The sequence below is a fragment of the Mesoplodon densirostris genome, chromosome 4 (assembly GCF_025265405.1).
Source record: "Mesoplodon densirostris isolate mMesDen1 chromosome 4, mMesDen1 primary haplotype, whole genome shotgun sequence".
Lineage (NCBI taxonomy): Eukaryota > Metazoa > Chordata > Mammalia > Artiodactyla > Ziphiidae > Mesoplodon > Mesoplodon densirostris.
Genome location: NC_082664.1, coordinates 127,058,314 through 127,078,645, shown reverse-complemented (window position 1 = coordinate 127,078,645; position 20,332 = coordinate 127,058,314). Strand labels below are relative to the sequence as shown.

The following is a 20,332-nucleotide window of genomic DNA, read 5'->3' as shown; positions in this document are numbered from 1 at the left end:
ACAACATTAAGTAGAATCAGATAATGAATAAAATACCTAATATCATTCTTTCTCTTAAGCCGTGTTTTGTACCCAAATAGATGGATATTAATTTTAGCATTTTAGCATAGTTAAGAATAAAATGGACTTAGAAAAAACAGAATATTTAGTTACAGAGAAGATATATAAATTAAATAATCAATATATAATATTTCTTTGAGGTATTTCATTGAGTAAAAGATATTAATTTAGCATAAGAAAATTTATTTTATTTTTTATTTTATTTTATTTTTTTTTGCGGTACGCGGGCCTCCCACTGCCGTGGCCTCTCCCATTGCGGAGCACAGGCTCCAGACGTGCAGGCTCAGCAGCCATGGCTCACGGGCCCAGCCGCTCCGCGGCATGTGGGGTCCTCCCGGACCGGGGCACGAACCCGCATCCCCTGCATCGGTAGGCAGACTCCCAACCACTGCGCCACCGGGGAAGCCCCAGAAAATTTATTTTAGAAAAATATATATGCTCATTTACTTGGTACCCACCTAATGCTTTTTCATGGTTGCCTGATAGGATTTACAGTCTGAAAGGACTGTTATATCTAAAGGATTGACTTTGTCCGTCATGTGTAGGGCAGTGCTAATGTTGCAATCATTTCTACATTAAAATAATATTTCCAGACAGATTTTAAAATGAGATAAGTTACAAAACAGTTTGTGCACTGTGATCCCTTTTTGCAAAATGAAAATCAATGCATAATATACAGCAAAATATTAACATTGTCTTTGAGAGGGGTGAGATTACAGGTGATTTTTATTTCATTTATGCTTATTTTTATTTTCTAATTCTTCAATCCCAGCTCAAGCCAAAAAGAGAGAGAGAGAGAGAGAGAGAGAGAGGTGGTCGGAAGGTAATTATCACAGAACCTGAAAACAGATGTATATAAACCTTCGAAGGAGAAAAAGGAGGAAGATCCTGAAGGAGATCCCAAAGGTTCTCTGTGAAAGATGCAGCTACAAAATGGATGACCCTGTCTCAGCTCAGGCTCCGCAGCAGAAGCATCAGGAGAACTGCAGCGATTAGTATACAGAGGGTGCAGACTGTAGGTACCATGATCTCCGTCATGATCTGCATGTAACTTAGAAAAGGCTCTGCGGAGGGGGAGAGAGCAACATGGCAGATGAGAATGTGGTCATTTTGGCGAATGCAGCTTCATCCTGAAAGCTTCAGTTGTCTGGGTAAACTTGGAAAATGGCATCATCACACTTGCTAATTATTCTCATTTGCTATAAAAGAGAACCTGGTAAATTAAATGTTATAAAAAAAATTATGTGAGGGCTTTGTAAGATATTTCAGAAAATACGGATTAAGGGCTTCCCTGGTGGCGCAGTGGTTGCGAGTCCGCCTGCTGATGCAGGGGACACGGGTTCGTGTCCCGGTCCGGGAAGATCCCACATGCCGCAGAGCGGCTGGGCCTGTGAGCCATGGCCACTGAGCCTGCGCGTCCGGAGCCTGTGCTCCGCAACGGGAGAGGCCACAACAGTGAGAGGCCCGCGTACCGCAAAAAAAAAAAAAAAAAAAAAAAAAAAAGAATGCTTAAATTTGGTTCTTCCATAGGTACTGTAATAAAGTCTAAATGTATGTCAATGCTAGTGCTTACTCAGAATATTAGCAGCCATATTCCTCAGTTTCTATAATTCTCTTTGGGGGGATTTAGGAAAGAAAATTCCTTGGAAAACATTTGCATCCCTTCAAAAATGTTTATGGTATATCTTAAGAGGTATAGGAATTTCTGCATTGAAAATTTTTATGGTCATTCTTAACACAGCTAAGCAGTCTTTAAGAGTTAAATGATAAGCATATTTCATGTGCATTAACATTGTAGTGGACATTTACGAAATACCTGCTTTTAAGTTTTGTGCCAGGCACCCTTGGTTACCGAGATAAATAAGGCACAGGCCCAATTCTCATGGAGCTCATGGGCTCAACAGTAAATTCTATATCATGTCTCTACATTAAGTTTATTTTAGTTTAATGGAATATAAATCTTTAATATTCGCCTGATTATTTAGATGAGGGGGGGAGGGGACAGTGGTATATTAGCCTGTAAAGATAGTTGAATTGAGAGGATTTGCTCTAGCATTTTCCACCTCTGATACCACATGGAAGATAAATTCATTAAAACAGGAAGTGTATTTCTCTGGTTGCCCTTATATAGAGAGAAACACAAAATTCAAAGAAACAAATGATATGCGTTGGCATTTCTTGATGCATGGTTACATCCTGGTTATTCTACATCTCTGATCCTTTTAGATCCTATTGCATTAGAAATGCCTTCTGTGAGAGCAGGGACCTTGTTGTTTATTGCTATGTCCCCAGGGCTTAAAACATCCTTGAGTCAATAGTGACTGCTTCATAATTACTTGCTGAATGAGTGAATATAATATCTAGAGTGTTTGATTTTTCTTCATTCCATTTGGTATAATGGTTGAATTTCTCCCTCCTTCCAACAAAGCCCACTATAACACATAGTAGATTTATAAATTTACAGTATGATTCAGAATCAAACTAGAGTAGATATTTCTTTTTCATGGTAGATTTTTAAAACATATTTTAAGTGCTGATAGAAATTTGACATTGCTTCAAAGTAAAGTCCATTTCTAATCATGTGGTTTTGGAAGATTGACTTAAGGTGGGTCCACATTTTGAGATTTTGGTAATACCATTACATACGTAATTACATGGTTCAATTATATCAAAGAATTAAACTCACCTGCAGCAAGCATCTGGTTGTTGATAGAGCAAGTTTCCAAGGCTTTGAGGTACCAACTTTCCACCTAATAAAAACCCACTTGATAAGTTGTCTTAAACTAGTTTTTTGCTGTTTGAAATCATGTTTGGAATAATATGGGGTAAGAAATATATTTTTTTAATCTGCTCATAGTTTAAATCAGTTAATAGTTATTGAATGCCTATGTGCATCATTGTGAGGGAGCCAAAGAACAGTTTTTATTCTTGAGCTTATAATCCAGCTATCTTTTTCTAATAATGCAATTACTGTCTTTTCTAGTAATGCAAAACTAGTGAATATCTGATAGTTATCAGTCACTGCTTCTATTTATAGTCCCACTAGGCTCACTCTAAAGAATGTTGATAAACAAATGAGTTTTTTTTTAATTAAGACACTCTAAATTACAACTTATATTTCCTGCCATTAGGTGCAGCAGCATACAGAATAGAGAGCTGATAGAAAAATTTGTAGGTTATTGAAAATGGGAGGTTTTAAAGGATTTTTTTATTATTACTTTTAATCTCATTTTGGAACCAGTGCATTTGTATCACTGTACAATTTGGTGGGAAAAGAAGTGAAGATTATACGATCATTATATATTCAATTTACTTAACTTTTCATGTATATTGAAGAATAGGTAGTATTTGTTTGCATTAAGATACAACATTTAGGATAACATTTAAATCAGTTTCTGTTGACTGTCATAACCTAAAGTAAACAGGACTCCTGCATAACCCTAGTGTGCCCTTAATGCTCTGTGTGCTAGGATTGCATTTTACAGTGTCCTTACCCCATTCTAAGCAAATAAGCAGAGAGGTGGTGAAAGGGGAAGAAACAATGGGCCCACTTGCCAAACTCTGCACCCCAGCTGCCTAGCTCTTCTAAAATCCAGAATGAGTAACACTGATAATTATTCCTACCTCTCGAGGATTGGGAAACCCATTGGCAGTGATAATCTTCTTGTAATATTCAACTGAAGCCTTTGGATAGCGCGGCCTATTTTTCTTGTTGAAATCGACATAGTAGAATCCATATCTATCTGAGTATCCTCTCTCCCATTCAAACTTATCCAACAGAGACCAGGAAGTATACCCTTTTATATTAGCACCATCTTTGATAGCTGCAAAGACATTCCATTTTTAATATATTTCATTTTCTTGGAAAAATAGTATTGCGAAGATAATCTTAAATGTTTTCATCTATGAGATTTAGAAACACGTTTTAGTCAATCGTGTATTATCAAATTTTGCCCAAGTTAAATAGAAAGATATGTGAAGACGGTTTGTATCTCACCTTTTAGCATTTCATTTGTGTATCCTTTAAGGTATTGAATTCTCCACTCATCACATAATTGGGTACAGTGTAATTTTTGAGATGCTCCATTTTCTGTCACATATATGGGTGGATTGCCATATTGAGTCTGAAAGGAATCATGGGAACACAAATTGAAGGCTGCCATATTCTAATTGGGTGTGTTTAGCGTTTAGTAGATGCCAGTTAACATGTTTATTTGGAGATGAATGTAGGCAGGAGGCAAGTTCATATAGAAGAATATATTTCTTGACAAAGCATCATTTTAGAGAAAATATGCTTCAGGTCTTGTTCTTTCCCACATATTCCAGTACAGGTGAGAAGAGCAGCAAAATAACTAAATATGAAATAAGAATTTTAAAGTTTTATATATAAATATGTATATAATATATATACATATATATAATCATGAAATATGTGCATATTATATTACATGAATATAATTTATATAATGTATAACAACCATGTATATGATCTATATATATGATTATTCATAGTAGGCATTGATTTTTTTTTTTGGCCATGCCGTGCGGCATGCAGGATCTTACTTCCCTAACCAGGGATCGAACCCGTGCCCCTTGCAATGGAAGCACCGAGTCTTTTTTTTTTTTTTTTTTTTTTTTTGCGGTATGTGGGCCTCTCACTGTTGTGGCCTCTCCCGCTGCGGAGCACAGGCTCCGGATGCGCAGGCCCAGCGGCCATGGCTCACGGGCCCAGCCGCTCCGCGGCATATGGGATCCTCCCAGACCGGGGCACGAACCCGTATCCCCTGCATCGGCAGGCGGACTCTTAACCACTGCGCCACCAGGGAGGCCCGGAAGCACCGAGTCTTAACCACTGGACCCCTAGAGAAGTCCACTTTAGTCTTTTTTGTTGTTGTCTTTCTTTAAGGCCTATATCGAGTAGCTTCTGAAGTATAAGTAACTAGTTTTTAAATTAACTTTAAAATGTAGGCACCTGAGCTTATACTATAAGAACATGAATTCAGGTAAAAAATGTCCTTTAGCTTAATGTAATAATCACCTGAGCAAAGTTGAGAAGCCTTCTAAATCCCCATGGCACAGAATGTAGCCATTTAGACCCCATATCAGGCCAGTTTGGGTCAACCAGTTCAACTAGGTCACGATCGTTCTGGTAGCTGGGCCCCTGGCGAGAGGGGTAGTTCCTTTCTGTGATGTACCGAGTCGTAAAATGACCTAATCCCAAGAAATCAGATGTGCCTTTAATGTAGCTCTTTTCCTGGAGTGAGAACACTGGTAACCTCGACATAGCCAGGCCTTGCTCTGCACTCTTTCTTCCTAATGAGAGAACAAAATAGAATTTAACCAAGTTTTATTTTCTCACAATCATTCTCTTGTCATGTACCATGATGATACTGGCATGTTGACATGAAAGCTGTTATCCAGATCCTGGGCTTTGGAATTCATCTGTGTGGAAATTATGACCTTAGCCTTTCAAACTGGAATTTTGACATTTGAATGCTAGCCAAAAATTTTTAAGTTTATATTGCTTAAAAGTAATATTTTCACAGATTACTCAGTAACTTGTGTGTGGACAATTATGTAGCTATCTGGAAAAAAGAACTAGGTTATTCCTTACATCAAAAATTGGTAATTTTGCTTGCCTCTGGGAAGGGAACTGGAGGCCAGTGGTAGCGTCGGGAGAGACACGGTCACGTTCAGGCCTTGTTGTAGTGTAAGCTAACATCACCTCTGTGTTGGGCAATGTTGTCCTATCTTTCAGAATTGTAAAAGTATGTGTCCTTTCACCGACCAATTCTAAATCTGCTTATCCTACACTTTACTCATGTAAAAGGATGTATGTACAAGGATCTTCATTACAGATTGAGTAGCAAAAGATTAGAAGCAACCTGAAGGTCTGTCAGGAGAGACTGGTTAAAAACATGATGGGATATCCATCAGTACCACACTATGCGGCCATGAGAATGAATGAGGCAGTGCTTCATACACAACAAGGATGAGTGCCAAGACGGATGCTCAAGTGAAACAAAGATGCAGAGTGTTGCGTACATACAGTACATGCAAGTATATACACATACCGAGCAGCAGTGTTCTTGCTCACACGTGCACAATGCATCTCTGGAAGTGTACTTCCTTCTGGGGAGGATAGGAGCAGTGGGGGGGGGGGAGGGAAGGAAGCTTAACATTTTTCACTTTTTTGTACTTCAAAACGTGAAACATGTCCTTGTATAATCTATGCAAAAAAAGTTTTAAATCAATGTATAAAGAAAAGTAACATTTTTATGAGTTGATCTAAAATGTAGTCATAAAAATGTTTCCAAAGAGACTGCTGGCTTAGATTAAATGAGTGAAAAGATTGCATTATTAAATTCCTTTAAGTTGTTAGCATGTTATTTCAGTTACATGTAGTAACGAGAAAAACTACAGGAATTGTCACTGTAGTGTCTCCTATGTGGAGACACTCACCATATGTGGCTACTGGAATATGGCTAATGTGACTGCAGCTTCAACTCAGTCACACTGAAGGATTGAATTTTTAATTTTGTTTAATTTGAATTTGAATAGACACAAATGGCTACAGACTATCATATTGAACAGCACAGATATAGGACATACAGAACATTTCCATGATCACCAAAAGTTCTATTGAACACCACTCGTCTAGAATTACCTTTCTTCATATATTTATTGTGAATGAAGGGGTGCTTCTGAGATGCCTGGAAGTAATTTGTGAATGAGATTTCAGGCAGAATGCTTTCACTACTAAAGAAAATATTAACTGTTTTATTTGTCAGTTATACTTAATAATGCTGAAACAAAAGAAAAAAAAAGAAAAAGAAAAAGCTACTTAGAGGATCCTTCTTTCCACATTGTATAAGGGAAAAATTGAGCCCTGTTCCCACTTGAATTATCATAGAGTTGGAGTTGGCAGGGTCTGGGATTATTGGCTTTAAGCCCAAGAATTGTTCTATGATAGGTAATCAATTTGGCTTTTTAGTACAATCTTGTAGCACCTGCAGTGGCCTCTGAGGGTCCTAAGAGAACAAACAGCATGTGAATGATGGGGTGTGTCTGCAGGAATGTTCCATATGGGCACTGTCCCATCGTGAGGGCTTTTTCCTTACTCATCTTGAGGAAATCATTCTCAAGACTTTGAGTGTATGTGTACAGAACATGTCACAGAACTGGTTATTGTCAAAAGATTTTTAAAGATTATTTTGTCTAATCCCTTCATTTTTAGGTGATAAGACTGAGACAGGATGAGGTGAAGCACCTTGCCCAGAATCACTCACTGGTTAGTGGCAGGGTTGGAATTAGAACTTGCTGCCTCCTATTCCAGACAAGTCTTGATAAATGGTGCTTTAGAAAGGGAAATTTTTGAAATGTTGAAACATTCTTAGTCAAACATCTAAAATAGCCTTGATGTGTGATATATAGCCTATTTCACTGTCATCCTTGTCTTTTTTAGGGAGGTGTGGGCTGATACCTCTAAATCACAGTTACATGTTTAGATTCCTATGGCCAGACACTGCTGGTTGCCTACCCAATAGCCCCATGCCTGTCTTCTTCCATGCCCTCTTTTCTCATCCCCTTCCAAAGGGCCACATCCTTTCTGGGAGTCTTGACCCCTCCCCAGGCTCTGAGGCTCTATCCCTGGTGGTCTAGGGCACCTTGGGGCATTTGACAATTCTGTCCCTTGAGGCACAGCGGGAAGTCAGCTGGGAGTAGACGCTGTTTCCTGGGAAGATTTTCCTTGTTCTTAAAAACAGATACAATAGTACTATTCCCTTTTTTTCTGCCTCAGGGTGTTGATGTGTAAAGGTGATTCCTGGAGCTGCTACAGCCATCTTGTGGCCTTGGGGAGTGGCTGATGAGCTAGCTAAAAGTGCCAGAGTGGAAAGATGGAATGAGTCTGGGTTCTCAAAGACAACCCTGAGGGCTAGATTAATTAGCTGTGGATTATCCTTTTCTGGATTTCAGGTGAGATGATAAATCCCCTACTTTTCAAGCCATTTTGTTTGGAGTTTTCTGTTATGTGGCAGTTAAAAGCATCGAAATTAATATAGCCTTGTGAGCTCTGTCTTTATTCTCTTCTCTGACACTGTGGAAACTAGAGCTTGGAAAGTATTTCTCAAGTGGCAGAAAGAACCAACAATAGGACTGACTCCACCCACGACTGTGTCTTTGACTTCTCACTCCTACTTCACTACAGTTGGATGGAGTGGAATGGGGAGGAGACAGGAGAACAGAACACAAAAGAGAGCAGCCTAGAGAATTGCTAAGTTTTCTCCCCTGGATCCTGAAATTCTCAGTTTCCAGGTCTAGGAATTTGTTTGGATGTCCCCCTCCCTCCCAGTTTGAATAACCAGTTCTAAATTCTTTGGGAGCTGGGTTATCCATCGAGTGCCTCACCCAAACTGACCCAGTGTGTTCTTCTATCCCCCTGCCTTTTGATCATTTCACTTGAGCTCAATACTGTTGCTGTGGTATCTGGAGTCTTAAAAACGTGACGTGGCTCACCAATATGGTCCTTCATGACTTGTGGGTAGTCACCGGCGTAAATGGGGTTGGCAAACCAGCCCAGGCAGAACTGTAGGTATCTCTCGGCAGCCTCTATGTCCTTGGGGTTACTAATGTCCACAGGTTCCCCCCAGTCACAGTTTAATGAAATCCCCACCAGACCTTATAAGAAGAGAAAGAAAAGGGGGTGGCAGGCAGAGTGACATTGTTCCTCTGGTCACCTGTCTGTTCTCAGCGCACATGGTGGCGGGGCTCACCTTGCTGCTTGCTGCGCCATATGTTGTTGTAGGAGTGCCAGGCTTGGGCATGGGCCTGGAAGAGAAAGGAGTCCGTCGGAGGTGCCTGCCTCATTCATTTCTCTCCTCCCTTTCAACCCAAGGTGGCCTTTCTCTCCTTCCTAACTCTAGAGATCATTTTAAGTCCTATCCTTTCCATGAGTCCAGCCTTCATTAGCCTAATCCATAATCTGCCTTCATTAGCCTAATCCATAGTCTCCCTTCCTCTGACCTCCATTTTGTTTGTGCTGTGGAGGAAACTTGCTCTAAATCTGGCATAAACACGTAAGTCACCACTCTGTGTTATTTATTGTTTCTAAGATTTTTGCTAACGTGTCTTGTTTTATTCCTGGTTGTCCTCTGTAGTAACTAGGCAGTGCTTTCAGCATAGGTGCTCAGGAAGTTAGGAAAATATAATACCAAGCATCTGGAACAGTCTTGAGAAACAGAATCCAAAATGTGCCAACCTGCCTTCTCTCCATATTCTCTCCCAGGGACCCACTGATATCTTCAGAGCCCTGCCCTTTAAATATTCACAGTTTAAGAAATCCTAAGCCAAATAGGGAAAGATGAGAAAGTTCTCTTGCTGACATGAATTTGAGGGTCTGGTATGTCCCCAGTGATCCCTTGCCTGCCTGCTTGATCAGATTGTCCACCTATTGAGAGTCTGTTGGGGCCGTCATGCCTCGCACCCCTGTTCCTCAGTCATCACCTGGACCCTCATATATGTCCTGGAATGTGACCAATCCCCTCCCCTACTTCTAAAGCCTTTCCAATAGCGTTGTAATTCGCCCGTCATTATCTCCTCTCAATGTCCCCCTCAATTTCTGCCCTCGAGCCTGACTGCCCCTAAAGACCGCAGCCACGGCAGCTCTTTCCAGCAGACGCCATTTTTCCCCTCACACCCCACATACCTTAGGAGAGTGTCTGCCTTGCTCTTTGTTGCTGCTTCCAAACAATTTCTCCTTCCTCCTTCAAAAACTCCAGGTCCTTTGAAGTCCATGCTATCAGACAAGCACTCCTAACCCCTTCCTGCTGCTGTCCTTCACCAACCTCCAGTTACTTCTGCTCAGTCACTGAAGATGTTAGCCCCTAGCTCACTGTCATCCCCCAACTTCCTCCTGTCACCATTCCTCACAAGAGTTTAAAACTGTAGGTGACAAGTTTTCACATGCATGTGCTCCAGCCCCTTGGCTAGATTGCAAGCTCTATAGGGAGCAGTCACGGTGTCTGGGCTGCAGTGTCCAGCAGAATCCTGGATGGCAGGACTCTACCTCATAGATCCTCATGGAAGGGAAGGGGACCATGTTCAGGTGAGGTGGCAGAGGACTGGGCTCAGACTCCGGCCCTGGGGTGGGCTCAGCTGTCACTGGGACTCACCCTTCCACCCTGAACCCAGCCTTCACTCCCGGGAGGACCCACTTCACCTTAATGACGTGATGCGCCGCCTTGTACAGGCCCGTGCCATGGAGCTTCAGGCCAGGTGCGTGGTGGCCCGTCTCGTAGCCTTTTTCTGCCATTGTCTGCAGGGATGGCAAGTGGGGAACCACAGGACCCATGAGAAGTGACAGGGTACACTCCTGCCTGGAAAGTGGGTTTTCCCACCTGGAGGGGGGCCTTACTTACCCGAGGATCACTGAAAGTGACCCAGTGCTTCACCCGGTCCCCAAAGGCGTCGAAGCATAGGCTGGCGTAATCACTGAAGTAGTTGGCCATGCTCACATTCTGCCACCCGCCATACTTGACCTGGAGCAGCTGCAAACAGAGGCGTGGAGAGAGAAGCAGGGGCCCCAACCCTCTAAAGCATGGATAGTACTCCATCTCCCCATCACCTCCCTGAAGCCAATGTCTTGTCCTCTGACCTCCCCCCACCCTGTGTCACAGAGGTACATAAGCGGCTCCTCTGCCAGCTGGGCCGTGACACCACAGAGCCTTGTTGAACGAATGAAAAAACTGCTTGAATAGTGATGTCTAACTGTGAGGGATTTAAGCATGTGAGGCTTTATGGAAATCGCTTGGGAGGGGGCGCTCGTATTTGAGCACATACAGTTCTAACAACCTGGGGGAGAAAAGGCTAAACAAACTTGCTCATTATTCCATCAACTCTTACTCAAAAGATGCGTCTTTCTTTATAGTCTGAGTTGTCGTTTGCAGGCCAAACGTTTTGGAAAACATCAAAATCTGCACTTACCACTTATTACAAACATCAGTTAAACCAGTGGGACCTCCCTGCCGTGGGTAAGTTGGGAGATTTCTTCTTCACTCCCTGCCATCTTCCGGTCCCGAGCCAGAGCCCAGACCCCAGCCTTTGCCCCCACCTTGGCAACCCCAAGTGCCCAGATCAGGCTCCCTCCTGCTGAGCTGAGCTCCCCTTGGGCCTCTGAGCCTGCGCAGCCTCACCTGTGGGAGATCCCAGTGGTGCAGCGTCACGATGGGGGTGATGTTGCTCTTCAGAAGGGAGTCAATGAAGTCACTGTAGAATTGGATTCCCTTCTTGTTCACTCCGTCAGCTGAAGGCGAAATAAAAGGGGGGACTTGATGAGAAAGGACCTTGGCCTTGACCTTCTGAAGTGCACTCTTCCTGGGCCCTGGAGCTTTCTGTAGGCCTGAAGGCGCCCTCAGCCCACCAGCACTCGGGTTTCAGATGGTGGAATAGCTACTGCTGGGAGCCCAGCTACCTGCAGAACCCGTGAGAGCTGCTGCTGGGGAAACTGTGCTCATGGGCTGTTCTCCCCACCCAGGACTCTGTGGTGTCCCCACAAAGCCAACACGGCCAAAAGGGGCCACTCCTGGGCTGGGGCAGTGTGGCCTTAGCTCACCTCGCACACCCGTGGGCAGGAGCCGGGGCCAGGACAGGGAGAACCGGTAGTGGCTGATGTGCAGCTCCCTCAGCAGAGCGACGTCCTCCTGTGCAGACAGGAGTGGGTGCAGGGCAGGGTCAGCTGGACCCCACTGAGGTCCCTCCTGTACGTACTGCGCATCTACGCCACAGGCGTGACGCCACCTGCCCCCGCTTCCTCCTGGGGCTATGCCAGGAGTCAAGTAAAATGCAGGATATGAGGATGCTTTGAGAAATCCATCAGGGTGATGGATCCCCAATCCAGAGAGGAAAGTGGGTGCTGAACAAAGGGACAGAGGATGAGCTGGTCCCGCTCTCTCCACAGGGGGCCCATTCCCATGCAGGGACCAGGGGTTCAGGCTAGTGTGGCCTGTAGGCCCTGGGGTCATGGCCTCAGCCCTTCAGCTGCCCATCGCTTAGACTAAGGCACTGGCTCAGGTGGGGCCCAGCTTTCCTTTCCTCCTTCATCCACCTTCCCACATCCTGGCACTCCCTCCCCAAGCCCCAGCCACCACCGACCCTTCCCCGCTCGGCTGCACTGGGATCGGGGATGTTTAGCAGAGCACTTGGTTGATATCGTCACTCGGGTTCCCCCAATATATCTGTCACCTCCCAACTCTCCCTAGGTGATGCTCCATCATACACACACATGCACACCCATCACTCACCTGGACCTTGTAGTAGCTGTTACAGGCCACGTCTGCAGTCTCCTCCCCAAGCACATTCCCTTTCCCACTGTGTGTGAAGGTGTCCCAGATGCTGGGCCCTTTCCCGTCCTGGTCCCAGGCGCCCTCAGTCTGGAAGGCGGAACTGCCCACGCCCCAGGAGAAGCCTGCAAATGGAGACCCCAAGCTGGGCTCTGAGTCCCCTCTCACTCCCCACCCAGTACTGGGAGCCTGAGCTGTGCCTCCCAGGCCACAAGGCAAGCCCCCTTCCCAGCAGCCTGCCCTGTCTCCCTAGGGGTGGGAGCATGTGTGGTAGGGCAGGGGGAGGGGGGAGACATAATACGTTAAAAGCATTTATCTGCACCATTTTAGCTCTGATTTGCATTTACTATCTATACAGTAACTTAAAAAAAAATCTGTTAGGAACTTCTTTTACTTCGGAACAACTACATGGAGTTATTTTCCCTGTCCTACCTATAAGGAAGCTAAAACACCAAACTCCTTGACAAGTCAGCCAAGGTAGGCAAGCTGCCAGACAAATGGACAGATGGACAGACCAACGGAGGAGTGGACATACCAAGTGGGAAGGTTCCATAGTAGAAGGAGGCCTCTTCTAGGGATTCCTTCCTGGTGGCCCCCAGCCTGGACACCAGCAGTAGCATCCACCAAAGAGTGACAGCCCTCGCTGGCTTCATGGCATCCGGCTCTCCCCCATACCTGAAAAAGCACATCTGACAGGTGTAGGCCCATACAGCCAGGACTTGGGGGGAAGATCCTGGCTTGGGGGAAAAAGGAGGGGAGGAGGTGGGACGAGGTGGAGGCGCTTTATCTAGAGAAGCATTGGCTCTTCTGGGGTCAGCTAGTCCCTGGCTTTGCTGGGACCCACCAGCACAGGCTGAGGCTGGGCTCCAGATACGATTCCCAAGTTAAACACTAAGGAGGACAAAGACCGGGCATGGGGAGCTCTGGGTCTGATAGGCAACGCTTCAAACCACCCCTGTCCCTGTCTTATGGGGGAGACCTAGCCTATACCCTGTGATGGCCTCAGTCTGATGGGGAATCCACTCTGCCTTAGGGATGCTCCAGTCTGATGGGGCTGGCAGGACAACCCACAGAGCTCCTGCAGCACCCCACCTACACACTGTGGCCTATGCAAAGAGACAGACCCCTCCCCAAGCCGGGGGTCATGAGCAGGGTCACCATCCCAGGGTCTTCTGTCCAAAGGGTCAGGGCAATTCCCTTCCCCTGGGCCCCCCTCTCTGATGCCAGCCTAGCCAGCTTACCCAGGATTGTCCTCGGTCCCAGACACCCCCAGAGTAGCAGCTGGTGGCCAGAGCACTGTCAGACTGACCCCCTCAGGGCCTGTGCGCCCCCCCCCAAGAGCAGAGCCCTCAGCCCAGCGAAGGCTCTGGTTGGGGGCGTGACCAGTGGCCTAACCCCCCTACAAAGAGCTTCAATAGCCCCAATTCAGTGGGGAGGGCAGGAATGCTGAGCTGGCCAGCGGGGTCTGAGTCAGCAGCCAGGCAGCTTGGCCCTGGGCCCGGGGCAGCCAGTCAGCCCCCTCCCAGGGTAGAGGAGCAGTGACCCAGTCCCCTGGTCCCATCTGGGCCCAGTGTGCCACCTTCAGCCCATCTTAGCCTATGAAACTCCAGGTGGTGGCCGGGCGGAGAGTAGTGTGTGTGGGCATCTGTCTCTGTGTCCACCCCTTCCTGCTGCCAGAGAAAGTTCACTGTAGAAGGTAAATTTGGTTTTCCCACATCACCCTACTCTCTTTGGATCCCTCATTCATTCCTTTACTCACTCACTCATTGAATCACGACTGTCTGGGGAATTCCCTGGCGGTCCAGTGGTTAGGACTCGGCGCTTTCACTGCTGTGGGCCTGGGTCGATAGAGCCCTGGTCCGGGAGCTAATAACCCACAAGCCTCCCCGCATGGCCAAAAAAAAAAAAGAAGTTATATTAAAAAAAAAATCACAAGTGGCAGCTAGATCACACCCTCTCTGGAAGCTCAGCGCCTCCTGCTCTCCACCCAGGCTGCCAAGGAGGCCCCTGCTGTGTTTCCTTCACTACGGTGCCCTCACCTCTCCATATCCCTCCCCTCTATCCCCCAACTTGCGGCTCCCTGCATCTCACTCAACCTCCAGCCTCCCTGCCTTCAGCTAAGCCCGCCGTAACTCCTTAACGGGGCAGGTCTTACTACCCGTTTGTGGTGGATTAATTTATTTCTGCCAGAGTGAGGTGGGACCTGGTCTGAGTCCTCTAGGGTTTGGGGATCTTGCGGGACAGGGAGGCCAGAGGGAGTGTGAAAGCAAGGTGGTTTTAAGCGCTGTGCAAAAAGTCAAATCAAATCAATCAATAAATAAAAATAAACACTGTGCCAGGGATCAGGGCTCTAATGGAAGGATGGACAGAACACGATAGAGGCGCAGGGAGGTAGGGCTGGCTTCAGAGGGAGGGGACACTGGACAAGATAATGAAGGATGTGGAAGCACTCGCTAGATGGCGTGGAGCACGTAGGGCATGGGAACTGACAGAGGGAACAGTATGAGCAAAGGCTCTGAGGTGTGTTTGGGGACCCGGCAGCTTGGTATCTTCTCTCCTCTTGCATCTGTCCTACAGTGACCGCAGGGCTGTGTCCTCAGGTGAGCAGACCACTGGACGTCACCCTCGCGGCCGTCTCTTCTGTGGGTGGACTGCCGTGAGAGTCCAAGGCCAGTGGTGCGCTATTTGCACTGGTGCTGCTACCTGCCCCGCCAGGCCTGTGGGCCCTGGGGACTCTGCTCTCCAGGCTGAGGTTGGCAGGAAACATAAAACTTTAAGACCTGATGTCATCTCTGAAAAATGCCCCCTTCTCTCAGAGCCAGGGGCCTAGTGTTTGTGATGAGGGAGGGGCTCGTCAGCCCGGCCTGGCCAGGGGCTGCTTGGGGTCTGACTGCAGACCCAGTCTCCACCCGTTCTCCTCCACAGGCTCCAAGCTGGAAGGACGTGGGCCTCACAGCTGGGTGACCACCACCACCCACCCTCACTCCTCCCAACCCCATCCCACTCCAGGGCTGCTTGGGCCCTGCCGGAGGCTTGGAGCAACCAGGGTAGAACCCTTCCCTTGGGTGGGTGGGGTGTTCTAAAGTCCCTGGAGGCCAGGCCTGGCTGAAGAGCAGGTGTGTTGGGGGATGGGTGGGCCTCTTTATCTTCTCCCTCTTCCCTCCCCGCAAGGGGCTGCAGAGTGGGGGGCCCTCTGCCAGCAGCCTCTGTAGGGCCCAGGCCAGAGTCTAAGCTCTATGACTTTTAGGAAGGGACTTGGTAAAAGCAAAATGTCTGGTCTTCCATCCTGGGGAGCACTGATGGGTCCAAGGCACAGGGGCACAGTGGGTGTGGGTATGGGAGAGGCTTAGCTCAGCCCGCTCTGTACCTCTGGATCCTTCTGAGGGAATCAAGGGGCTGGCGTGGGAAGGACACTGGGGATCCACGTCGCCAGGAACTGGCCATGGGCTCCAGTGACAGGCACTTCCTCTCTCTGGGACTGAGGCTCCCTATCTAGAATGAGAGCTACTATCCCTGCTGGCACTGCAGGGCCCAGCCATTCTATTCCCTGGTCCTAGGAGCTAATCTTTCTCTCTCTGGAGAGGAAGGGGGCTCTAGGCCCCATCCAACCCTCACTTCTTCCCACCAGCTCTGCAGCCCCACTCAGCCCTGCCCAGCCTGGAGCTAAGCGGACAAGTCCCAGGAGACAAAGTTTAGTGCCGTGTGACATTGGGCCAGCCACTGCCCCTCTCTGGGCCTTCATTTCCTCCTCTAAGGAGGCTGGCTACAAGCTGTCTGGAGTCTTCCTCAGCTCTGGGTTCATTAAAGAGGTGACAGGCTGTTTTCAGGTTGTCTTGTCTCTGCGGGAGCCGGGCTGGACTGGAGGCAGGGGATTTGCAGGGATGAGAGTGGGGCTGGTTGAGCCCATCAGGGTGTTGGTTGGTGTTATTTGGTTGGTGTTATGTGTGTGTGTGTGTCTCCTTTCTCTTGGGGAAAGGAGCCCATCCTGGGGTGCAGAGCTGTCCTGGGAAGCAGGAGTACAGGGGCAGGAGTGGGGTGCTTGGTTTATAAGGAGCACTATGGGCCTGAGTCAGACTTTCTCCTGAGTTTTCTTCTGAGGATGGAGCAGACAAGTCCTCTGTGACAAACCACTGGGAGAAGAGTGGAGGGAAAGGTGGGAGGGATGAGGAGAGTGGCCTGTGGAGCAGAAGAGGGCGGTGGTTAGGATCAGAGTCTCTGGAGTCAAGTATATCTTTGAATCCCAACCCAGCATCTGCCAGCTGAGTGTTCCATACAAGTTACTGAATTTCTCTGAGCCATTTTTCATATATAAAAGGGGATGACAGGGACTTCCCTGGTGGTACAGTGGTTAAGAATCCACCTGCCAACGCAGGGGACACGAGTTTGATCCCTGGTCCAGGAAGATCCCACCTGTCGCGGAGCAACTAAGCCCGTGCGCCAAAACTACTGAGCCTGTGCTCTAGAGCCCGTGAGCTACGACTACTGAGCATGCGTGCTACAACTACTGAAGCCCGCGCGCCCAGAGCCCGTGCTCTGCAACAAGAGAAGCCACCGCAGTGAGAAGCCCACACACCATAATGAAGAGTAGCCCCCCGCTCGCTGCAACTAGAGAAAGCCCACGCACAGCAATGAAGACCCAACACGGCCAAAACTAAATAAATGAATAAATAAATAAATACATGCTTGGAAAAAAAAATGGGGATGACAATAGTACCTGCTTCATAGGGTCATTTAAGCATTAAATGACATGATAGATGTAAATGCTTCATGCAGTGCCTGGCAGAGAGAAAAGCCCCAATAAACTATCTCCGTGGGAGTTCCCTGGTGGTCTAGTGGTTAAGATTCGGTGCTTTCACTGCCATGGCCCAGGTTCTATCCCTGGTCCCGGGACTGAGATCCTGCAAGCCACGTGGTGTGGCCAAAAAACAAAAACAAAAAACTACCTCCATCATCAATGCCATCATATTGTGAAGGCTGAAATCCAGCTCTGCCACGCACAAGGGCTCTCTGGGCGAGGCACAGAGCCTCAGAGGGTAGACGCTCCCTGATGTTCTGACAAGGGGTTTCCGTGATCGGAGAGCTTTGTCTGGGAGATGCCAAAACCCCTCTGTGCTGTGGGCTCTGCAGGAGCCAGGCCTCTCTGTCCGCGGAGGCCAAAGCTCTGCTCCCCAGAACCCCAGTCACTGCCTGAGGGCAAGGTGCCTAGGGTGTCAGCAGATTTTGAGGGCTGCTGCTCGTTCTGGCTCTCTGAACAAAACCCAGGGCCTTTTACCTTCTGAGTGTTGATGGTAACTTCCAAGGTCCACTTCATTTCTCTGAGCCCCTCCCCTGTATTATAAAAATGTGCAAACGCACAGAAAAATGGAAAGTTTATACTGCCCACACTCTGTGCCCACCACTGAGACTATACTTGCTTTATCACACGTCCATTCCTCTTTTCCCCTCTCCACCCAGCAATTCATCTTACTTTTTGGATGCATTTCAAAAGTAAGCTGCGAGTGTCAGTTCACTTCATCCCTAAACCCTTCGGTAGGCATATCATTAACTATATTATGGTTCTTTTGTTTTCAAGGTAAAATTTGCTTGCAGTGAAACTCACAAATCTTAAATGCACTCTTCTGTGAGTTTTGACAAATGCAGTCACGTGTAACCAAACCACTGTTAAGATATGGAACATGAATTTGTTTCTTTCGAACTGAGTCATGCTGTATCTTTCTGAGGACTTTGGGGGAAATTCCCATGGGTCTCAGAAGCAGGAATCCATGTCATCTTCTTTCCCTCTGATTTCTGGCTGCTTGGAAATTCTGAGATGTTTGTGGCCTGCTTCCAGCATGTGTACAGGACATGTTATGCATTTCTGTGTCATCTTACTCTCCCGTCTCTGCGATTTCCTTGTCTGTTATTTTTAAATCCTGTTGAGGTATATACAACTCTACAAGCTGGTTCTCAAATCCTTTTTTTGGAACAAGACTGAAGGAGTTCTGCATAATCATAGTGGAATTTTCAAGATATTTCAATGGTTTGTGGTGACCAAATATGTGAAATTGAGGCTGTTCCAGTAAATCTGGAATGAATTGATACCCTATCCACAGAGTATGAACCTGTGTGTAGAGTATGCATGTGTACACACACACACACACAGACACAGTGTTGGAGGGCACACATACGAAGAATTCTTTTCTTGGTCCAGACACTGGCATTGTCAGTGAAACCATCAATTCCAAACCCAAAGAGCCCACTCACCAGTGGCCTTGCTGCCCAGGACCCCTGCAGGCGGAAGTTGGGGAGGTGATGGCGGTCTGAATAGTGGTCTTGGAGGGCCGGAACAAGCCGTGATGATCGTGACGTGTCCGGAACCAAGCTTCCCAACCAGCCAGCGCTTCCCCACCGGAGCTCTTTGGTCTGGGCTCATCTGCTGGTGATTTCGCAGGTCCCGCCTTGCATTCTCTCCCCTCATTTTCGCTCGTGGGGAGCCCCTGGGCCAGCTGCTGAAGACCTCCCAGACAAGCCTTCAAGTTCCAGGTCATGGAGGGTGGCAAGGGTGAGGATGTGGGGTGGGGAGAGGGGAGGAGTCTTAGTAAAAATGGAGGAGAAGCCTCCGCAGCTTTTCTCTCCTCAGAACATTCTCTGAGTCTGTCTTCCAGAGCATCTGTGGCAGACCTCATTTCACTCCTATTTAGGAGACTGATTGGAGTCTGTCTCTTCACTAGACTCTAATCTTGTCTGGTTTTCTTTTTTTTTTTCTTTTTTTTTCGGTACGCGGGCCTCTCACGGCTGTGGCCTCTCCCGTTGCGGAGCACAGGCTCCGGACGCACAGGCTCAGCGGTCATGGCTCACGGGCCCAGCCGCTCCGCGGCATGTGGGATCTTCCCGGACCGGGGCACAAACCCATGTCCCCTGCATCGGCAGGCGGACTCTCAACCACTGCGCCACCAGGGAAGCCCTATATATATATTTTTAAGTTTAAAAAACCATACAGAAAACATATGAATATATTCACATTGCAAAGGAATGGCAACCATCTCTGAAATATATGGAGTAAAAAAGGGTAAGGCCCTTTTTCTTGTTCCCTTCTCCCACCATCCCTCCCTCAGGTGGCCACTTGTGACAACTGGCCACTGTCCCTCCCTGCATTTTCTCTGTATCTTCATGGAAATTGGGTACATAGAAGAGGTTTTGTTTGATGCTCTACATTAGCAGAGCTAGATTGGTAATATTGTTTGGCAACATGCTTTTTTTTTTCATTTTATAATATATGTTGGAGATCTTTCTGGATCAGTGCACCCAGCACTGCCTCATTCATTTTAATGCCTTCACAGCATTCCATTGTATAGATGTTCCATAACTGATCTAACCAGTCGCCTGTGGATGGACATTTTTTTTTTTTACAATGCTTTGCTCTCACAAAGAATGCTGCAATGAATATGCCTGTTCATGTAATTCCATACCCATGTGTGTATTCCTAAATGAGAAATTGCTGAGTCAATTGATCTTTCGATGGATGTTGCCAAGTCGTTTTTCTTTAGAGGTAACCTCATTCTTTTTAACTGAAGTATATTCAACACCAACATTTAACCAACATAACCAGTCAGAGATGAGATGGAACCGTGGCTCAGTATGTGGGAGCCAACACTGCCTTCTGCCCGTGGTTGGGGAAGGACTTGACTCCTGCTGGGAGCTCAGTGGCAAGAGGGGTGTATGTTTGCTCTAGATAATCTCTGAGGAAACCATCACTGGTCAAGGGTTTTACAGTTTACAGAGTAGATTTCTGTGCATAATCAATCTCACTTAACCCTACTGAATGAGGTAGGGCCATTTACTCATTTTCATCCCATTCTACAGATGAGAAAACTGAGGCTCGAAAGAGTCACACTCAACTGACTGGCATGACCAGGGTCTGAGACTCCAACTTTCAGGTGTTTTTCCACTGTGTC

At 47.0% G+C, this 20,332-nt stretch overlaps 2 protein-coding genes across 5 annotated transcripts in view; one reads left to right on the top strand and one right to left on the bottom strand.

Annotated features, from left to right (window-relative positions):
• The window catches only part of ZWILCH (zwilch kinetochore protein), a 40,672-nt gene extending 39,159 nt beyond the window's left edge, over positions 1–1,513 (top strand). For 2 of the 4 annotated variants that reach the window (XM_060097129.1, XM_060097127.1), the window contains exon 19: positions 833–922. Coding sequence is in view for 1 of the 4 variants with exons in the window: in XM_060097130.1 (XP_059953113.1) it covers positions 833–903 (71 nt within the window). In the remaining 3 variants the exon portion in view is untranslated. Of the gene's footprint in view, positions 1–832 lie in introns of all 4 variants that reach the window. The other 2 variants (XM_060097130.1, XM_060097128.1) reach the window with 2 other exon arrangements.
• On the bottom strand, positions 775–18,908 carry LCTL (lactase like). The gene is made up of 14 exons (XM_060097131.1): positions 18,642–18,908; positions 12,934–13,073; positions 12,360–12,523; positions 11,672–11,759; positions 11,253–11,362; positions 10,479–10,607; positions 10,280–10,375; positions 8,835–8,889; positions 8,578–8,739; positions 5,099–5,373; positions 4,058–4,184; positions 3,685–3,884; positions 2,747–2,810; positions 775–1,124 (listed from the first exon to the last, which is right to left on the bottom strand). The coding sequence occupies exons 2-14, from the start codon at positions 13,049–13,051 to the stop codon at positions 1,009–1,011; spliced, it is 1,704 nt and encodes a 567-aa protein (XP_059953114.1). The 5' UTR covers positions 13,052–13,073; positions 18,642–18,908; the 3' UTR covers positions 775–1,008.
• Between the last annotated feature and the right edge of the window lie 1,424 nt (positions 18,909–20,332).

Bases quoted from the DNA above. Each gene is read 5' to 3' on its own strand.
- LCTL (XM_060097131.1), bottom strand. From the start codon at position 13,051: ATGAAGCCAGCGAGGGCTGTCACTCTTTGGTGGATGCTACTGCTGGTG. The intron at 8,740-8,834 runs GTGAGCCCCGCC...TCTTCTTATAAG, and splicing joins ATGGCGCAGCAAGCAGCAAG to GTCTGGTGGGGATTTCATTA. The intron at 4,185-5,098 runs GTGATTATTACA...GATTCCTTTCAG, and splicing joins GGCTTCTCAACTTTGCTCAG to ACTCAATATGGCAATCCACC.